The 21,245-nt window shown below is 38.8% G+C and overlaps 3 protein-coding genes across 4 annotated transcripts; all 3 read right to left on the bottom strand.

The window, feature by feature from the left end:
* Positions 1-2,230: 2,230 nt before the first annotated feature.
* Positions 2,231-3,928, bottom strand: LOC146384533 (uncharacterized). The gene is made up of 4 exons (XM_084936514.1): positions 3,482-3,928; positions 3,172-3,327; positions 2,816-2,908; positions 2,231-2,581 (listed from the first exon to the last, which is right to left on the bottom strand). Exons 1-4 carry the CDS (start codon positions 3,926-3,928, stop codon positions 2,270-2,272), a joined length of 1,008 nt encoding a protein of 335 aa, XP_084792640.1. The 3' UTR covers positions 2,231-2,269.
* A 5,635-nt stretch (positions 3,929-9,563) lies between these two features.
* Positions 9,564-13,443, bottom strand: LOC146384532 (uncharacterized). Of its 2 annotated transcripts, XM_084936511.1 has the most exons (3): positions 12,778-13,443; positions 11,462-11,506; positions 9,565-11,369 (listed from the first exon to the last, which is right to left on the bottom strand). In XM_084936511.1, exons 2-3 carry the CDS (start codon positions 11,499-11,501, stop codon positions 10,471-10,473), a joined length of 939 nt encoding a protein of 312 aa, XP_084792637.1. In that variant the 5' UTR covers positions 11,502-11,506; positions 12,778-13,443; the 3' UTR covers positions 9,565-10,470. The 2 variants fall into 2 exon arrangements, with proteins under 2 accessions (XP_084792636.1, XP_084792637.1); XM_084936510.1 differs by lacking the exon at positions 12,778-13,443 and having other exon boundaries at positions 9,564-11,369; positions 11,462-11,707.
* Positions 13,444-15,065: 1,622 nt separating this feature from the next.
* On the bottom strand, positions 15,066-16,879 carry LOC146384531 (uncharacterized). The gene is made up of 4 exons (XM_084932637.1): positions 16,260-16,879; positions 15,950-16,105; positions 15,594-15,686; positions 15,066-15,446 (listed from the first exon to the last, which is right to left on the bottom strand). Exons 1-4 carry the CDS (start codon positions 16,704-16,706, stop codon positions 15,135-15,137), a joined length of 1,008 nt encoding a protein of 335 aa, XP_084788763.1. The 5' UTR covers positions 16,707-16,879; the 3' UTR covers positions 15,066-15,134.
* Between the last annotated feature and the right edge of the window lie 4,366 nt (positions 16,880-21,245).

Here is a 21,245-nt window from a genome sequence, read left to right as displayed (position 1 = left end):
AACTGCAATTTGAAAAAATGAATGACATTTATTTCTGTAAGAGTAATTCTTTACTGTGTTACAACATCAACATGAAAACCTAAAAAAACTGGCATTTACTTTTTTTTTTTACATCAACAGGAGGAGCTGTACAGACACTCATCCCACCTGGAAGTACACCCCAAATTCTGAAATGTACTATTATGATACATTAATGGTCCATTATGTTTGTTTCACAGTTATATACATAATACAATTTATAGATTTGTATATATATTTACATTCTATCAGGGATGCACTGGTTGTGAACCTTTGGGCTGATAATGACAGTTAAAAGTTACAATTTGGATGAATTATTACTGTGATACTTTTTTTGGACTCTGTAGTACCACAGAAATATCATTAAAGTAACAGGTTTGTTTTAAAGTCTTTCAGCTGTTCAGTAAACATCATCGTCATCATCATTTGTATAGCACTTTAAAAACACACCTGGTAGACCAAAGTGCTGTACAATACAAATATAAATATAGTAATAGAATAGCAAAAAACTAACATAGCAATAAAGTAAACTCTTTTGAGCCAAAATGATGTGACACAGCACAGACACAAGAAAAGAGAAAAGAAAATCTTCTACATTGTTTTGCTGTTCATACTAATGCTACCCTTTGTTTTTGGAAGGAGACGATTTTCTGTCCAGTATTAAAGTTCAAAGAACAGGGTATACGTCTCCAGTGGACTACTAAACAAGTTTACCAGAAAAATCAGACCCACGGTCATGTTGTGTCACTTTATTTGAGTGATCAGTCAGCAGGAATAACAGGGAATGACAAACTGACAGACTTTGAACGATATAAAACAAACAAACAAACAATTTAAACATTTAGAAGTTAAACATCTTCTCAGATTCCTTTTGCTGCATATGTCTATGTATGTATTTGCTGTATAGTGTCATTTGTTTGGAACATTAATCTTGATGTATACATAAACATTTGATTTAAAAAACGTGTTTAAAAATTAACACGGACACAATTAAACACAACATGTGTGCACGGTGACTACAAACAGAAGCAGCTGCTTGTATCCTCCTGTGGATACAAACCAGCAAGAACTCATCAGATCTCTGTCACTTACCATTAATGAAGTTTGACTTTTATTAATAAATAGAGAGCACGGATATCGGGCAGATATCACTTCGTTACCAAAATATCAATGTATTACGTAATGTTGATACATTTTAAAGTTTAACACCAACGTATTTTTGATTGTCAGTGGTACTTAATGAAATTGTGTAACATAAAGGCATTATAATTATGTTCCTGCAACACAGATTATGGCTTTAAATCCTACTTAATTATTTTAAGTCAACTTCATAAAAATTCAGTCCTTGGTTTCTTGCCTATGTACAATATAATAATGTAAATATAAACTAAATGTTATTGACAAAAAAGGCAAAAAAAAAAATGTGAGTGCTGAAAAGTTCACCTTTATTTTAACAGCAGTGAAAACAGCAAGCATATAAACTTGTTACACAGTTTTAGAGATTGCCTGCAGATATAACTGAAAGAAAGATTTAAAACATTTGTAAATATTTCCCCTCAAAACTGACCTTAGCAGCAATACAAGAAAGCTACAAATAAGTGCTTCTTAATGATCCTGTCATCTTACACATATTTGTATTTAATTTCACAATTAAAAGTTTGAAACTAAATTAAGCCTACTTGGAAAAAGAATCAAAAAGCATCCATGAACAAACAGGCTTACACAAATATAACTTTTTTTTGCATTTAACATTTCTACAACTCCTGTTACCTGGAGTTTAAGAGACAGAAACCAGCAAGCTGCTTTGAATGATCAAGTCTGTACATATATAGAACAATTTCAGCTTAGATTGGTCTTCCAAAACTCAAAGAGGCAGCAAGCTGCTATTAAGGATAAGATATATCTTCATACATATCACATTTTGTTTTTAGCTGTACAGAATTTTTTTTTACTAAATTGAAGCTTAAATGACACTGTCACATAATACCAAACACCTAAAGGAATCTTCCTTTTGAACGTATAAGCAGGATGTAAAGGTTGACCCAGAGCACATTGCTAAAAAACCTCTGTAAACATTTCTCGCAATACAATACCACCAAAAGAAAAAAAAAGTGTCACCTTGAAGTGCAGTCACATGAGAAAAAACAACAACAACAACAAAAAACCCCAAACAAACAGTATCAGCAGTATAACATTGCAGTTTTTCGTTTTGTGTTCAGTAAAGAATTGCTGAAGTGCAGTCTTTGACTCTTCAATGAAACAGACGGTTTTTGAGAGCAAGAACTTTGTTGGAGAGTTTAGCTCCATCCAGTTCCATGAAAACCTTCTGGAAAACCTCAAAGGTGTAGCGGAGGTCAGCAGGGTAGGCAAGGTTTAGTGCATACATGAGTCCAAATAGCATTACCACAGCAAATGCTACATTATCCAAATTCTTCACCACCCTGATGCCTTCAAGGACAACTCCAATGTCTTCTTGTTCATCTGCTGAAGCTTGTTCTTTAAGAAGATAAATTCCAACAGTGGTGTCTTCGATGGCCTCATTGATGGCGTCTTCATCCATGTCCTGTAAAAAATACATAAATAAATAAAATAAAAGAAGTCATGTTACTCAATCCATGGCAAGTGAGCAATATGATGTACTGGTGAAAGTCAACCCCCCCCCCCCCAAAAAAAAAAAATAAAATAAAATAAAATAAAATAAAAAAAAATAAAATAAAATAAAATAAAATAAAATAAAATAAAATAAAATAAAATAAAATAAATAAATAAAATAAAATAAAATACCCCAAGTACTTACCACATACTCCCGGATAAGGTTGTCAGGATCTTCACCCATGTAGATACACACTCCCTTAATGACACACTCACGTCCAGCATCAACATCTTCACACTGAAATTAAATTTGTGTGATTAGTATCTTCAGTCAGCCCTTCTCATTGATTTTAGGTTTTAGTACTGTACTTTACATGAATGCTTTCAAAGTAAAGGCACACATACTAATAAAGTTGACAAAGTAAAGATTAAAACAAAAACAAGCAGATGTACAAGTAGTACAAGATGAGAGCATTTATCATTGGAAAACATTTACAATTTTCCACAATTAAAAGTTTTGTCCAAAAGGGGTCATAGTTGTGTTAAGGCTTTATCACTTACATTATCCATTTGTGCCACAATTTTTTTCAGTCTTTGTCCAAGCTGTCCTCCTCTTCTTTTGAACAGCTTCACCAGGTTGTCTAAGTGGAGATCCATCTGAGACAGGAACTTTGATTGAAGGGGGATTGTGGTAATTCTTTTAAACTCAGCATTGATCTGAAAACATCAGCACAAAAGAGTGAGCTTCAAATGTTTAACACCAGGAAGAAGGCCACAATCACCAATGCTGAAGAAATGGGCGGTTAAATGTGCCTAAAGTATTTTAGCTTAACACCTCTTCCAAGAACTCCCGGTATGAGTCAAACTTTACCTCATGGACATCAAATAGAGCAGGCCATCTTGCCATGAAAGCTTCTACCATTGGTGCATCACGAACAACTTCATGTCTTCTGTAGGCAAAAGTCTTTTCCATCTTGAATTTCAACAACTCTCTGTTGTTCTTCTTCTTTATGTCCAAGAGTAAAGTTTTCCGCATTGCCTCTAGGCTCTCCTCAGTTTCTTCTGGTGGGTATGTTGGGCAAAAGTTAACTTCTCCCCTCTTTGCTTTTTTGACACCAAAGGCTGCACTGCATCTTCCAACAGGTTTGTTCTTTAGAGAGTTTACAGTCACCTCTGGGCAGCCCAGTTTTCGTAGCTGGGTGCGATAGTTTGAGAGTTTATATTTTAAACTGGTCTTCCATCCTCCAAATCCAGTGTTGGAGCCTGTCTCAGTTAGACAGGGATGCTTCTTGATCAGACTCTGAGCTACTTGATCCATTTCTTTATCACTGACATACACTTTATACTTCACAATTTCCTGCACCAAAGCGTCAAGGATGGCTGACTTCAACTTGGGATCTGGAATAAGTGCAGTTCCATTCTGATTGTACGCAATTTTTGCCTGCTGAAGTTGTAATTCAGCATCATACGAAAACTTGGGCACATAAAAGACAGCAGGCCAAGAAGATCGTCAGCTTGTTGACTCACTTGATGACAACACATCCGTGTCCACAGATCCACCAGACAGGTACGAAGAATCGTTAACAGAGGAACAGCTGAGGGCTTCGGAGTCCTGGACAGGATCAAGAATGATATAATCCTCATGCTGCATAGTGGTGGGTCTTGACATGTCAATAACTTTAAGAGTCCCTCTGTCTGCCACTTCTGAAACTGAGGTAAGATTAAGGAACTCATTCCCAAACAAGGAATCCATAAACTGAAGTCTGAAATTGCCCTGAAGACCACACTGTCTCTTGACTTCAACAATGAGATCCTCAATTGATTCAGGTGGTCCAATGGAGAGAGTGAGCCTTTGACAGGTTCCATCAGTCAAGATGATCTTTAGGATCAGAGGGGTCCCCATTTCAAGCAGCTATTCTGTAGACAAAAAAAAAAAAAAAATACATCAGACACCCAGAAAGAATAATTTCAGTTTAGTCTTCGTACAGTTATCCATACATATCAGTCGGTTATAAAAGGTCAGATATACAAAAAAAAAAAAGATAGAATGTATCTAGTGAAATACATGTGACTGAACTCATTACAAATATTTGCACACCTTTTATTTCTATATGCCTTTTTAAAGTCACCATGCGGACTGATCCGATCTTGTAGTCAACCAGTGGATAAGTGTCAAGGAGTTCACGGAGTGAAACAAGAGTGAATATTCTTGCAGATACTGGGTTGAGCTCAAAAACTCTGTAGTGCTCCCTGTACCAGCCACCAAGCTCTCTGACAATGTAGAATATGCTCTGGTTTACAATGCAGATGTGGTTTATTTCACAGAATTCTGGCAACCCACCAGCTGCCCTGTGGGCCAGTACCATTCCCTTCCTATAAGTTCTGCCCTTTATTGTCACACACTGTGCAAGGTTTATCTCTAGAATGTCAGGGAATGTTTGCCTAATGACTCTAGCCATCTCCTCTTTAAGCAAATCCACTGGAAAAGTTGATACAGCCGAGACCTCTAGTTCAGACTTGCCAAGAGATGGGGAGCTTAGATGGTAAGCTATTATCATCTGATGCTTTGAGGCTAAGGAGAGAGGCACATTCTTAAAGCAGCTTGTGTGTCTGATGACCTGCTTGAAAAAGCTGTGTTTGGCCTCGAAACGCATTGTCCACAGCCAAACAACTGGACCAAAAAACCTAATCATCTGTGGATAGTGCTCCAAATAATGGTGTTTTGGTGGTAGCTTAACATCAGGAAACAGTGCCTGGTATCGCTGTCTGTGCTCTATAATTTTGCTTTCCAAAAAAGCCAGAGAGTCATCACTATGCACAGGGGACACGACGAGTTCTGTGATATCCTTCAGAGTCACGAGAACAAGCCATGCAGGCTCATCTTCAGGCACAAGTGATCCAACTAAAAGAAATCAACACAGAGAAATTTTTACAGTGCTTTTCTACTCTACCTGAACATTCAAAGCGCTCTATACAGGTTGCCTCATTCACACCTGTTCATAGAAGCCCTTTTTCTGTGCTTTCTATCTAACATTCACACACATTCACACTCTGATGAATGCATCAGAGAGTGACTTGGGGTTAATGTCTTGCCCAAGGACAGTTAGCATGCAGTCTGGAGCAGCCAGGGATCCACCCAAAAACCATCTGATTAGTAGATGAGCTGCTCCACCTCCTGAGCCACAGCCACCCCTTTTAGAGGTAAAGAATCAATTAGAAAGTAAGTACAGTAATTTTTTGAGGTGATTTGATTAAAAAAAGAATCATTTTTGCTTCTAATTACATAATTAAGGTGTAATTACATCTTCCAACAAATTGATACATTGTCATAAACGTATCATTTATCTACTAAAAATACATAGGAGCTGGCGTCATGTTGTGGAAGCTGCCATCTTGCCCCACCATCATACACTGGCTGAGATGGGCATCGCTGCTCCGCCTTTTCATGTTTTATGGAAGTGGATTTATACATTACTTTGAATTTAACCTCTGTTGTGGGATTTCTCTTTAGTGTATTGTCCTTTCATGTATTGTCTTGCTTTCATGTTACTTAGTTTAATATGGGTTGTGGGATCTCTCTTTAATGTATTGTCTTGATGAAATGCTTTCATGTTACTTAGTTTAGTATGCCTGGTTCACACCTCATTCACGCTGGGAAACAGACGGTGAGAAACTGGTGAATGTCTCCCAGGATACGGAAGCTCACACAGGAAGGCTTTGACCCCAGAGTGGGGGAGATTCACACAGGTGATAGAGAGTCTTTCTGTTTAGAGCCAAGGTGTGAACTGCAACTGTAAAAGCCTTTTGTTCTGCGACTGTGTATAAAAGGGACCTGAACTGTTCATTGTCAGAGACGACTTTCAGTGCCCCCTGACTGACGTCCCTCCTTATGCATAAGATAGCTGAAATAAAGGTGTTGTTACAACTCATCGTGTCTGCAGGCTTTGGTAATTAAAATTTCCACAACACCTCCTAAGACCCAAACTCTTCCACAGCATGCATTTTTAATTTGTCTTTGATATTTGGGCTGATTGGGTCCAATGAATGTAAAAACAAAGAATTACCTGATTTTTTTTTTTTTTTTACCTTATTTTTGTTTTTATGGAAAATCGAAGCCACATGTGAAGATATTGATTTAAAATTTTGATAGAACTGTAGCAGTATAATGTCCCCGTAAATGGATATCAGGCCCTTGTAGAGCAAAATTGAGTATTTTGGTCTAAATAAACCAAAATGCGATGTCCACATATGTGGACGGCAGGTCCTAGGAGGTTAAAGATGTCAAATAGCTCTTTCACACTACATATGACCATTTCACATTTGTACATGTATATTTTGGTGATCTCTTTCTCACTATGTTTTTCTTCTTATGGAAATAAGCTAAGATTAAACCGGTTAATGTTAGGCTCCTGTGTCCTAAAAAAAATCACACCTTTCCCCTGATAAGCAAATTGATTGGATTCTCACATTGTGCGGGAATTGATTATCAATTACAACTTTGATGAGCCACTTCAAAGAAAGTTTCACAGCAGCAACAGAAAGTCCAGATGTGGAAACAGAAGGTTTCCACATTAAAATATCGATATTTTAATCATTTTGGGTAAAATTGTAGTTTTTCATAAACAGGAACACAGTGGAAAGAAACTATCATTCGGATTGTCTACATTGGAAAGAACTACTCCCTCATCCGCCTTTTATAGTCATGTGTGAAATACGGCTGTATAAATGTGTGGCAGCCTCTGGCGTGCGCACTCACAACAATGGCTGAGCGTAACTGGAGTCATGTGTGCACGTATTTTACATCCACAAACAGCCGAGACGTGGTTTGCGATACATGTGGCAAGAAAGTGAGGTGTTGTGGCAACACCACCAACCTTGTCAAACACCTCAGAGTAAATCATATCACAGAATATGACGAGCGTATGTTGAGGCGAACTGAAGAGGAGGAGAAGGACAGGTGCTGCTAGGGCGAGACAGACGTCTCTCACGGAGTCCTTTAGTGCTGCAGGCAGGCAAGGTGTTCAAATAGCGCACAACTTCAGGTTTTGTATTTCTATATGATGAATTCTGCATTATTAAGTGATAAGAACAAGTAATCTGATGTCCTGTAATGATTATGACGCTATAATTTGAGATACAATAAAAGAGTAAAGTTTTTGTACAAAGTATCGGATCAGTACCGTCGATACCACCCTGAATTTTACTTGGTATCGGATCGGAAAGGAAATCAGTGGTATCGCACATCACTAGTGTCGGGATGAAATATTATTTTACTGTTACTATTCATAATCATTATTATTATTGTTGCATCATTTATGATTTATCATTATCATTTCATTGAAACATTTATTGAAACTGTTGATGTTATATTAAAGTCTGTATTTCAGGTGTTAGTATAATTACATAATAATCTTATATACACACATATTGCCTTTTTGTGCTTATTAAAGAGTTGAAGCTCGGTCAAGTTAATTAATGGTTTGAAGCTACAGCCGACGCGAGTTCGACTGATCTATGGAGCAAAGCACAGCTATTGAAAGGTTGCCTACATGCTTACAGTACAATTTACCACATATGATACATGTTGTATAGGCCTGTGTGTGTGCATTCAGCAGCTTGCTGCATTGAAGTTTGCCTGGTAACAGATGACGCAGAGGGAGGTCATGCACTAAGGTTAACACAGACACACAGTTTGCCTGAATATACAGTATTTAGAAACTGACTCCAAAAGTTGTTTACCTGCATACGTGACAGTTTAGTTCTGATAAGCCCAGAGAGTGGAATAACAGGAAGCATCTGGTGGGTGGGAGAGGAAGTAACTGTTCTTTTTTAGAATATGTCCAGGCTGGAGTTACTGGAACATGCATCTGCGGTGACGCATATTACTTGTCATCATATGTATAAATATCACACCCGTGTACTGTTCTGGGGAGATCGAGGCTGATGTTTTGCAGAGCCCATCTTCACCACATATATGTGTTTTAATAAAATCATTGTTTTGACGCACTATGGACCTTCAGTCGTATGTCTCTTTTCTCAAATACGAAACAGGACACTAGTGATCAAACGTCAGGCCAAGCTGGAACTGATTCCTGTCTTCTGTGACTTCTACAACACTGTCCAATAGAGACACGTGAATGAAATGCAGTGTCATTAAAAACACTGATGATCTTTATTTAAAAATGTAATATATTTACATCTGAATAAACCTTCAGGCATTACGCTGACGGACGGATGGATGGACAATGAATGCTTTCTCATCCTTCTTCTCATGCACCATGGAAGTGTCTGAGGGGCTTTTCCACTTGGAATCGGGATACTGTGTCCACACTTCAGAGGTGGAGTTTCCAGCATCTCACCTGGGCCTCATCTGCAAACAATCAGCAGGAGGGCTTCTTAAACCAGCGCTGCCTGCTACTCCTCGCCAGTTTGTTCTGCCATCTCCAGTGGTAACTAGGCTTCACCTCTGCTCCAGTTCTGGCTTGCTCCTTCCCTGTGTTTAACCTTGTTTTCCCTGTGTTTAGGTCTCCTCTGCCAACAAACTCATCCTACCCTCAAACTCCCTTACCCGTCCAGCACTATTCATTTAAGATGTGATGGAATCAAAGTAATTATTTTCAATCAAATGCTGCAAAGGAATATTTTCATGTGACACAGCGTAAATCTTTCAACTTCAACTTCTTCTCCCTCTGTTGCAGAATTCCCGTTGGATTGTTCCCATCAGGAGCCAGGTGTTCAGTCTCTCGATAGCTTTTCCTCTGGTTCCTGCTCTCTGCTGACACTCCTAGCTCGAGCCACGTTCTCCATTCCCTCGCTTTAAACAAAGTCTCATAAATAGTTTAACCATGTGCATTGAATCTGCATTTGGGTCTAAGCTTTCTATGGAGGGAAGAAATCATCACAGTGACATCTATTCAATTTTTAATTCAATTTTAATAATAATAATAATAATGATGGATTGCATTTATATAGCGCTTTTCGGGACCACTCAAAGCGCTTTACAATTTTATTTATATAGCGCCAAATGACAGCAAAAGTCACCTCAAGGCGCTTTATATTGTAAGGTATACTTACAAAGAAAACCCCAACAATCATATGACCCCCTATGAGCAAGCACTTTGGCGACAGTGGGAAGGAAAAACTCCCTTTTAACAGGAAGAAACCTCCAGCAGAACCAGGCTCAGGGAGGGGCGGCCATCTGCTGCGACCGGTTGGGGAGGGGCAAGTAAAACAGGATAAAGACATGCTGTGGAAGAGAACCAGAGGTTAATAACAAGTACCATTCAGTGCAGAGAGGCCTATTAAACATAGTGGGCGAAGAAGAAGCACCCAGTGGATCACGGGAATCCCCCGGCAGCCTAATGCTGGGCATACACTGTGCAATTTTTGGCCCATTTTGAGCCGATTTTTCAGTCGTGCGACCGTTTTGGGGGTCGTCCCGAGTTTGGCCTTGATCGTGTGTCGTGCATCGTCTACATGGGGTAACGAGAAGCGATTAACGCCTCACGACCAGCTCCCGATCATCAATCGTTTGCTCGTAAGAAAATCAAACCTGTTTGAAATCCTGTCGGTCGTCCCGAGGGTGTCACAGCGTCTCACACTGCGCACGCGCAAACGCAGAAATGAGAGTGAAAAGACGGAGTAGAACGGCGGTGCGGCGTGTCATCTGGACACAAGCCACGGCACAAACTTCTCACCCCTGCGAGTCAATCGTACAGTTTGAGCAGGAGCTGAATAACGCGACTGAAAAAAATCGCAGCACAGTGTATGCCCAGCTTATTGCAGCATGGAGGATTCAGGGTCACCTGAGTAGCCCATCAGCCTACTAAAAGGATACTGAAGAAACCCGTCGAAATAGTCTTAGTCTTCATCACTGCTGCTGGTGGACTCAGTTGAACACCTCCGAAATTTGCACACAGGCAAGTATTCCTCTTCTTCCTCAAAATCCTCTCGGGAACGCTTCCTCGAGCCTCCAGCTTCATGGTTGTCAAGCTCTTCGTGCGCATCTTCAAAAAGTTCATCACTGCTGCTCTCAGAGTGGTCGTACACAGTTGAGCTGGTCCCCGAATCAGAGTGTGCAAGCCTGGATTTTTTGCTATTACGACCTTCTTCGTCAACATCTTCCTCTCTGGACCTTTTCGTGGATCCACCAGGCTGTGCTTCTTCTTCTGTTACCTGCTGATTGATGTCCTCATCGGCAATATTACCAACATGAGGACAGCCCTCGCTATCAGTGTCGCAAGCAGAGAAGAAGTCAGAGTCATCATCAGAAAACTCCTCGCTCCATCTGATTCTTTTGTTTGGTTCCACATCTTCTTCATCCATCTCTCTAGACCTCCTCCTGGAAACACCTGGCTGAGGGTCCTCTTCTGGGATGTACTGGTGAACATCCTCACAGTCTTCAAATGCCTCATCAGAATCCTCATTTTCAATGCCACCGACAACAACAGCATTATGATCCTCATGCTGTTCATTGTTGTCAGCATTGGCATTATTGTCCCTCACATTATTATTTTGAATGTTGACATTGTTGTAATTGACATAGTCATCGTAAAGGTAATCGTCATATTGATTCAATACTGAAGCTATTAGCGCATCCAGCCTCCGACAAATATCACGGAGAGCACGATAACGATCGACCACGAAGCCCCGGAGTCCACCAATATCTTCGTTAGCTGGTTGGTTAGCTGGTTGGTTAGCTGGTCGGTTAGCATGTTCCTGATCTCCACTTGAAAACCTTTGTGGGTTAACCTGTCGGCCTGCAAGATCATTTAATCTTTTAATTAGCATTCATAACTATCTGCTGAAAATCTGTTTTTCATCAATTTCAAGACTGAGCACATGTGCTTACCATTACGGTTATTTTGTGATCCATCTCCTCTTCCACTCATTTTGACTACAAGGAACACAAAACAACAATGATCAGTAAACCTCAACTCAGAATGTTCAGAGAATTTGCTTTTTTTGTGATGACTTTAGGCTGCGTCCGAACGTACACGCCTATGTTTGAAAACGCACGTTTTCCTTTTTCGTTTAAAAAAAATCCAGTCCACATGTGCAGTTTTGAAAAAATATCTCCTTCCACATGTAAATGCTAAAAACAAAGTGAAACGCTGTCAAGAACACGCCAAATCTTAACCGTGTAGAAATGTTGGCCAATCAGAAGTCTAGAAGCCTGGGTGGGAAAACCTCACAAAACCTTACGTGCTTCTGAAAAGTTTTTGTCTTTTTCTGGAAAAGCAGCTAATTTTGTGTTACTTTCACTTGCCTTCATCGTTTCAAATGTTAATAACTAAAGACAGCATTTTGGCTGGAACAGACTCACAACTTTGGAATGGACAAAATGCATACAGCGTACATAAATGTCATTTTTTTAAATGACATTTATTCCAAACCGACTGTGTTGAATGTAGAATCCACGTCTGATGCGCACTCTGATGCCTCTGTGTTTCTAAATGGAGGCACAGTAACTGTGTGTGTATATGTAAGCGTGTAAAAACTGCAGATACTAAAATTAACAGACACAGTATGTTGTCTACATCCGCCATTGTAGAAATTGATCTCATGTAAACACTAACGTGGCCACAGCGTCAACAGCGGCGCACACTTTTGACATTGCCTGAGTAAATGTCCGCTTTCCTCGTCCACACCTAAACACAAAAACGTCGTTTTCAAACATCTCCACCCTGGCAGGAGTTTTTAAAAATCTCACCTTTCAGTGACTCAATCTGCTGTTTAGGTGTGGACGAAGGGCCAAATGCAGAGACAAAGCTGCGCTTTCAAAAACAGCCGTGTACATGTGGACGCAGCCTCAGTTTCTCAGAAATTCTAATAGTTTGTTTGAGAACAAAAGTCTTCTCTATTTTCCTAAATGAACAAAATAATCTCAGAAATAATCGTGTTAAAAAGAGCTTCTGTCACTCAGATATGATTAAAAACATTTTCTAATTTATGTATAATTTGTCAAATATTACATCAGCTGACAAATAGTTAAGTCTTCATTTGTTTTCCTGAATAATAGATCCACATCATCCTCTCTATGATGGAAAATATACTCTAGTCTTGCACAATGTAAAGTACATAAATACTGTCCTGGCAAGCAGGAAAATCCGGCTTTATATATTTAAGTAAATGATCTTAAGTTTATAAACTGAAATTTGAGCTTACTTTAGTTCTTGGTAAATTACAGAGCAGTTAATCCTCAGGGAAACGTCGAAATGTCACTAAATAGTGGTCTGCTTTCATACGGTTGCAGTGTCTCTTCAGTTTTGTGTTCATATGCTGATGTTTTCATTCAAAACATGCTTAAATGCTGTGATGTCACTTTAGCAGCAAAGACTGCGGAATGTGCAGAGATTCTTTTTACATCAAGTTGTTTGCTCAGAGTTTGATATCTTTTAAATGGAGACAAAAAAAACAGACAGAAGTGAATCTAAAAGACTAAAGCAGTCAATGTGTTATTATTTTTATTTATTCTAATAGTTCCTGTAAAGTTCTACTCTAAGAGATTCATCTTGGCCTTCATGCAGGATTAAAGCTCAATAACACACAAAATATAAAACATTTCTTTATGGTTGTTAGGCAAAGTTATCAAACATATATCCACTAATATGGTCTCATTCTTGCTCTGCTCCCTAATTTTTCCCTGGAGGCATCGCTATGGCAACAAAACAACATGTTCCAAACAACAACAACCAAGCTGTTTCCAGAGCTTAATATTTAACATGTCTTTGTTATAAACTTTATTTGTACAAATCTGTGATGTTGATGTGCACAACGTGGGATTTAGACCTCGGAGGGTTAATCAACAAATCACGAAAAATTAGCTTTAAATTTCTGTTCACGACGGTGCAGATTTCTGACATTTTGTGTACTTTAAGCATTTAACAATTTGATTGTGTTCTAATAAAAACTGTGTGAAACTCAAGTTAGACCTGTGAACCGCCCCATGTTGTGTAGCTTTCTGGATTTTATACTTATTGGGCTACATATTAATTTCCTATACAGGCTATACAGTAGATAAAATCTAAACTCACATGTTTTATGTAACTAAAGTGTTTAATCATGTGGGCTACAGACAATAATCCAGTTATGGACTATACTGATATGAGAAACGTGCATACTTACTGCATTTGAATCATTTTAACCATATGTAACCACCTGCATGTCATGGTCCCGGGACTTCTACCTGGTTTTTTGTGTCTTGTATTGTTGTTGTTTGATGTCAGTTTTAGGCTCCCTACACTGAAAAAAAAAGTTCTTTCAATTTACTTGATTTTATTGTGTACATCGGTCCCACATAATATGAATAAGTATGACTGACTTAATTTTCCACTTTCCAACAAGTAATAATTACTTGTAAAGCCAAAGTATTTCATTCACATCAGATTTTTAAAAAAAAATCATGTGCGATGTACATACTGTTTATCTGTTACCAAAATATCAATGTATTACGTAATGTTGATACATTTTAAAGTTTAACACCAACGTATTTTTGATTGTCAGTGGTACTTAATGAAATTGTGTAACATAAAGGCATTATAATTATGTTCCTGCAACACAGATTGTGGCTTTAAATCCTACTTAATTATTTTAAGTCAACTTCATAAAAATTCAGTCCTTGGTTTCTTGCCTATGTACAATATAATAATGTAAATATAAACTAAATGTTATTGACAAAAAAGGCAAAAAAAAAATGTGAGTGCTGAAAAGTTCACCTTTATTTTAACAGCAGTGAAAACAGCAAGCATATAAACTTGTTACACAGTTTTAGAGATTGCCTGCAGATATAACTGAAAGAAAGATTTAAAACATTTGTAAATATTTCCCCTCAAAACTGACCTTAGCAGCAATACAAGAAAGCTACAAATAAGTGCTTCTTAATGATCCTGTCATCTTACACATATTTGTATTTAATTTCACAATTAAAAGTTTGAAACTAAATTAAGCCTACTTAGAAAAAGAATCAAAAAGCATCCATGAACAAACAGGCTTACACAAATATAACTTTTTTTTTCATTTAACATTTCTACAACTCCTGTTACCTGGAGTTTAAGAGACAGAAACCAGCAAGCTGCTTTGAATGATCAAGTCTGTACATATATAGAACAATTTCAGCTTAGATTGGTCTTCCAAAACTCAAAGAGGCAGCAAGCTGCTATTAAGGATAAGATATATCTTCATACATATCACATTTTGTTTTTAGCTGGACAGAATTTTTTTTTACTAAATTGAAGCTTAAATGACACTGTCACATAATACCAAACACCTAAAGGAATCTTCCTTTTGAACGTATAAGCAGGATGTAAAGGTTGACCCAGAGCACATTGCTAAAAAACCTCTGTAAACATTTCTCGCAATACAATACCACCAAAAGAAAAAAAAAGTGTCACCTTGAAGTGCAGTCACATGAGAAAAAACAACAACAACAAAAAAAACCCCAAACAAACAGTATCAGCAGTATAACATTGCAGTTTTTCGTTTTGTGTTCAGTAAAGAATTGCTGAAGTGCAGTCTTTGACTCTTCAATGAAACAGACGGTTTTTGAGAGCAAGAACTTTGTTGGAGAGTTTAGCTCCATCCAGTTCCATGAAAACCTTCTGGAAAACCTCAAAGGTGTAGCGGAGGTCAGCAGGGTAGGCAAGGTTTAGTGCATACATGAGTCCAAATAGCATTACCACAGCAAATGCTACATTATCCAAATTCTTCACCACCCTGATGCCTTCAAGGACAACTCCAATGTCTTCTTGTTCATCTGCTGAAGCTTGTTCTTTAAGAAGATAAATTCCAACAGTGGTGTCTTCAATGGCCTCATTGATGGCGTCTTCATCCATGTCCTGTAAAAAATACATAAATAAATAAAATAAAAGAAGTCATGTTACTCAATCCATGGCAAGTGAGCAATATGATGTACTGGTGAAAGTCAACCCCCCCCCAAAACAATAAAATAAAATAAAATAAAATAAAATACCCCAAGTACTTACCACATACTCCCGGATAAGGTTGTCAGGATCTTCACCCATGTAGATACACACTCCCTTAATGACACACTCACGTCCAGCATCAACATCTTCACACTGAAATTAAATTTGTGTGATTAGTATCTTCAGTCAGCCCTTCTCATTGATTTTAGGTTTTAGTACTGTACTTTACATGAATGCTTTCAAAGTAAAGGCACACATACTAATAAAGTTGACAAAGTAAAGATTAAAACAAAAACAAGCAGATGTACAAGTAGTACAAGATGAGAGCATTTATCATTGGAAAACATTTACAATTTTCCACAATTAAAAGTTTTGTCCAAAAGGGGTCATAGTTGTGTTAAGGCTTTATCACTTACATTATCCATTTGTGCCACAATTTTTTTCAGTCTTTGTCCAAGCTGTCCTCCTCTTCTTTTGAACAGCTTCACCAGGTTGTCTAAGTGGAGATCCATCTGAGACAGGAACTTTGATTGAAGGGGGATTGTGGTAATTCTTTTAAACTCAGCATTGATCTGAAAACATCAGCACAAAAGAGTGAGCTTCAAATGTTTAACACCAGGAAGAAGGCCACAATCACCAATGCTGAAGAAATGGGCGGTTAAATGTGCCTAAAGTATTTTAGCTTAACACCTCTTCCAAGAACTCCCGGTATGAGTCAAACTTTACCTCATGGACATCAAATAGAGCAGGCCATCTTGCCATGAAAGCTTCTACCATTGGTGCATCACGAACAACTTCATGTCTTCTGTAGGCAAAAGTCTTTTCCATCTTGAATTTCAACAACTCTCTGTTGTTCTTCTTCTTTATGTCCAAGAGTAAAGTTTTCCGCATTGCCTCTAGGCTCTCCTCAGTTTCTTCTGGTGGGTATGTTGGGCAAAAGTTAACTTCTCCCCTCTTTGCTTTTTTGACACCAAAGGCTGCACTGCATCTTCCAACAGGTTTGTTCTTTAGAGAGTTTACGGTCACCTCTGGGCAGCCCAGTTTTCGTAGCTGGGTGCAATAGTTTGAGAGTTTATATTTTAAACTGGTCTTCCATCCTCCAAATCCAGTGTTGGAGCCTGTCTCAGTTAGACAGGGATGCTTCTTGATCAGACTCTGAGCTACTTGATCCATTTCTTTATCACTGACATACACTTTATACTTCCCAATTTCCTGCACCAAACCGTCAAGGATGGCTGACTTCAACTTGGGATCTGGAATAAGTGCAGTTCCATTCTGATTGTACGCAATTTTTGCCTGCTGAAGTTGTAATTCAGCATCATACGAAAACTTGGGCACATAAAAGACAGCAGGCCAAGAAGATCGTCAGCTTGTTGACTCACTTGATGACAACACATCCGTGTCCACAGATCCACCAGACAGGTACGAAGAATCGTTAACAGAGGAACAGCTGAGGGCTTCGGAGTCCTGGACAGGATCAAGAATGATATAATCCTCATGCTGCATAGTGGTGGGTCTTGACATGTCAATAACTTTAAGAGTCCCTCTGTCTGCCACTTCTGAAACTGAGGTAAGATTAAGGAACTCATTCCCAAACAAGGAATCCATAAACTGAAGTCTGAAATTGCCCTGAAGACCACACTGTCTCTTGACTTCAACAATGAGATCCTCAATTGATTCAGGTGGTCCAATGGAGAGAGTGAGCCTTTGACAGGTTCCATCAGTCAAGATGATCTTTAGGATCACAGGGGTCCCCATTTCAAGCAGCTATTCTGTAGACAAAAAAATAAAAAAATACATCAGACACCCAGAAAGAATAATTTCAGTTTAGTCTTCATACAGTTATCCATACATATCAGTCGGTTATAAAAGGTCAGATATACAAAAAAAAAAAAAAGATAGAATGTATCTAGTGAAATACATGTGACTGAACTCATTACAAATATTTGCACACCTTTTATTTCTATATGCCTTTTTAAAGTCACCATGCGGACTGATCCGATCTTGTAGTCAACCAGTGGATAAGTGTCAAGGAGTTCACGGAGTGAAACAAGAGTGAATATTCTTGCAGATACTGGGTTGAGCTCAAAAACTCTGTAGTGCTCCCTGTACCAGCCACCAAGCTCTCTGACAATGTAGAATATGCTCTGGTTTACAATGCAGATGTGGTTTATTTCACAGAATTCTGGCAACCCACCAGCTGCCCTGTGGGCCAGTACCATTCCCTTCCTATAAGTTCTGCCCTTTATTGTCACACACTGTGCAAGGTTTATCTCTAGAATGTCAGGGAATGTTTGCCTAATGACTCTAGCCATCTCCTCTTTAAGCAAATCCACTGGAAAAGTTGATACAGCCGAGACCTCTAGTTCAGACTTGCCAAGAGATGGGGAGCTTAGATGGTAAGCTATTATCATCTGATGCTTTGAGGCTAAGGAGAGAGGCACATTCTTAAAGCAGCTTGTGTGTCTGATGACCTGCTTGAAAAAGCTGTGTTTGGCCTCGAAACGCATTGTCCACAGCCAAACAACTGGACCAAAAAACCTAATCATCTGTGGATAGTGCTCCAAATAATGGTGTTTTGGTGGTAGCTTAACATCAGGAAACAGTGCCTGGTATCGCTGTCTGTGCTCTATAATTTTGCTTTCCAAAAAAGCCAGAGAGTCATCACTATGCACAGGGGACACAACGAGTTCTGTGATATCCTTCAGAGTCACGAGAACAAGCCATGCAGGCTCGTCTTCAGGCACAAGTGATCCAACTAAAAGAAATCAACACAGAGAAATTTTTACAGTGCTTTTCTACTCTACCTGAACATTCAAAGCGCTCTATACAGGTTGCCTCATTCACACCTGTTCATAGAAGCCCTTTTTCTGTGCTTTCTATCTAACATTCACACACATTCACACTCTGATGAATGCATCAGAGAGTGACTTGGGGTTAATGTCTTGCCCAAGGACAGTTAGCATGCAGTCTGGAGCAGCCAGGGATCCACCCAAAAACCATCTGATTAGTAGATGAGCTGCTCCACCTCCTGAGCCACAGCCACCCCTTTTAGAGGTAAAGAATCAATTAGAAAGTAAGTACAGTAATTTTTTGAGGTGATTTGATTAAAAAAAGAATCATTTTTGCTTCTAATTACATAATTAAGGTGTAATTACATCTTCCAACAAATTGATACATTGTCATAAACGTATCATTTATCTACTAAAAATACATAGGAGCTGGCGTCATGTTGTGGAAGCTGCCATCTTGCCCCACCATCATACACTGGCTGAGATGGGCATCGCTGCTCCGCCTTTTCATGTTTTATGGAAGTGGATTTATACATTACTTTGAATTTAACCTCTGTTGTGGGATTTCTCTTTAGTGTATTGTCCTTTAATGTATTGTCTTGCTTTCATGTTACTTAGTTTAGTATGCCTGGTTCACACCTCATTCACGCTGGGAAACAGACGGTGAGAAACTGGTGAATGTCTCCCAGGATACGGAAGCTCACACAGGAAGGCTTTGACCCCAGAGTGGGGGAGATTCACACAGGTGATAGAGAGTCTTTCTGTTTAGAGCCAAGGTGTGAACTGCAACTGTAAAAGCCTTTTGTTCTGCGACTGTGTATAAAAGGGACCTGAACTGTTCATTGTCAGAGACGACTTTCAGTGCCCCCTGACTGACGTCCCTCCTTATGCATAAGATAGCTGAAATAAAGGTGTTGTTACAACTCATCGTGTCTGCAGGCTTTGGTAATTAAAATTTCCACAACACCTCCTAAGACCCAAACTCTTCCACAGCATGCATTTTTAATTTGTCTTTGATATTTGGGCTGATTGGGTCCAATGAATGTAAAAACAAAGAATTACCTGATTATTATTTTTTTTACCTTATTTTTGTTTTTATGGAAAATCGAAGCCACACGTGAAGATATTGATTTAAAATTTTGATAGAACTGTAGCAGTATAATGTCCCCGTAAATGGATATCAGGCCCTTGTAGAGCAAAATTGAGTATTTTGGTCTAAATAAACCAAAATGCGATGTCCACATATGTGGACGGCAGGTCCTAGGAGGTTAAAGATGTCAAATAGCTCTTTCACACTACATATGACCATTTCACATTTGTACATGTATATTTTGGTGATCTCTTTCTCACTATGTTTTTCTTCTTATGGAAATAAGCTAAGATTAAACCGGTTAATGTTAGGCTCCTGTGTCCTAAAAAAAATCACACCTTTCACCTGATAAGCAAATTGATTGGATTCTCACATTGTGCGGGAATTGATTATCAATTACAACTTTGATGAGCCACTTCAAAGAAAGTTTCACAGCAGCAACAGAAAGTCCAGATGTGGAAACAGAAGGTTTCCACATTAAAATATCGATATTTTAATCATTTTGGGTAAAATTGTAGTTTTTCATAAACAGGAACACAGTGGAAAGAAACTATCATTCGGATTGTCTACATTGGAAAGAACTACTCCCTCGTCCGCCTTTTATAGCCATGTGTGAAATACGGCTGTATAAATGTGTGGCAGCCTCTGGCGTGCGCACTCACAACAATGGCTGAGCGTAACTGGAGTCATGTGTGCACGTATTTTACATCCACAAACAGCCGAGACGTGGTTTGCGATACATGTGGCAAGAAAGTGAGGTGTTGTGGCAACACCACCAACCTTGTCAAACACCTCAGAGTAAATCATATCACAGAATATGACGAGCGTATGTTGAGGCGAACTGAAGAGGAGGAGAAGGACAGGTGCTGCTAGGGCGAGACAGACGTCTCTCACGGAGTCCTTTAGTGCTGCAGGCAGGCAAGGTGTTCAAATAGCGCACAACTTCAGGTTTTGTATTTCTATATGATGAATTCTGCATTATTAAGTGATAAGAACAAGTAATCTGATGTCCTGTAATGATTATGACGCTATAATTTGAGATACAATAAAAGAGTAAAGTTTTTGTACAAAGTATCGGATCAGTACCGTCGATACCACCCTGAATTTTACTTGGTATCGGATCGGAAAGGAAATCAGTGGTATCGCACATCACTAGTGTCGGGATGAAATATTATTTTACTGTTACTATTCATAATCATTATTATTACTGTTGCATCATTTATGATTTATCATTATCATTTCATTGAAACATTTATTGAAACTGTTGATGTTATATTAAAGTCTGTATTTCAGGTGTTAGTATAATTACATAATAATCTTATATACACACATATTGCCTTTTTGTGCTTATTAAAGAGTTGAAGCTCGGTCAAGTTAATTAATGGTTTGAAGCTACAGCCGACGCGAGTTCGACTGATCTATGGAGCAAAGCACAGCTATTGAAAGGTTGCCTACATGCTTACAGTACAATTTACCACATATGATACATGTTGTATAGGCCTGTGTGTGTGCATTCAGCAGCTTGCTGCATTGAAGTTTGCCTGGTAACAGATGACGCAGAGGGAGGTCATGCACTAAGGTTAACACAGACACACAGTTTGCCTGAATATACAGTATTTAGAAACTGACTCCAAAAGTTGTTTACCTGCATACGTGACAGTTTAGTTCTGATAAGCCCAGAGAGTGGAATAACAGGAAGCATCTGGTGGGTGGGAGAGGAAGTAACTGTTCTTTTTTAGAATATGTCCAGGCTGGAGTTACTGGAACATGCATCTGCGGTGACGCATATTACTTGTCATCATATGTATAAATATCACACCCGTGTACTGT

Source organism: Perissodus microlepis, chromosome 7 (assembly GCF_051167445.1).
Source record: "Perissodus microlepis isolate ML-2025 ecotype Zambia chromosome 7, ASM5116744v1, whole genome shotgun sequence".
Taxonomy (NCBI): domain Eukaryota; kingdom Metazoa; phylum Chordata; class Actinopteri; order Cichliformes; family Cichlidae; genus Perissodus; species Perissodus microlepis.
This window is presented reverse-complemented; position numbering and strand designations above follow the sequence as displayed.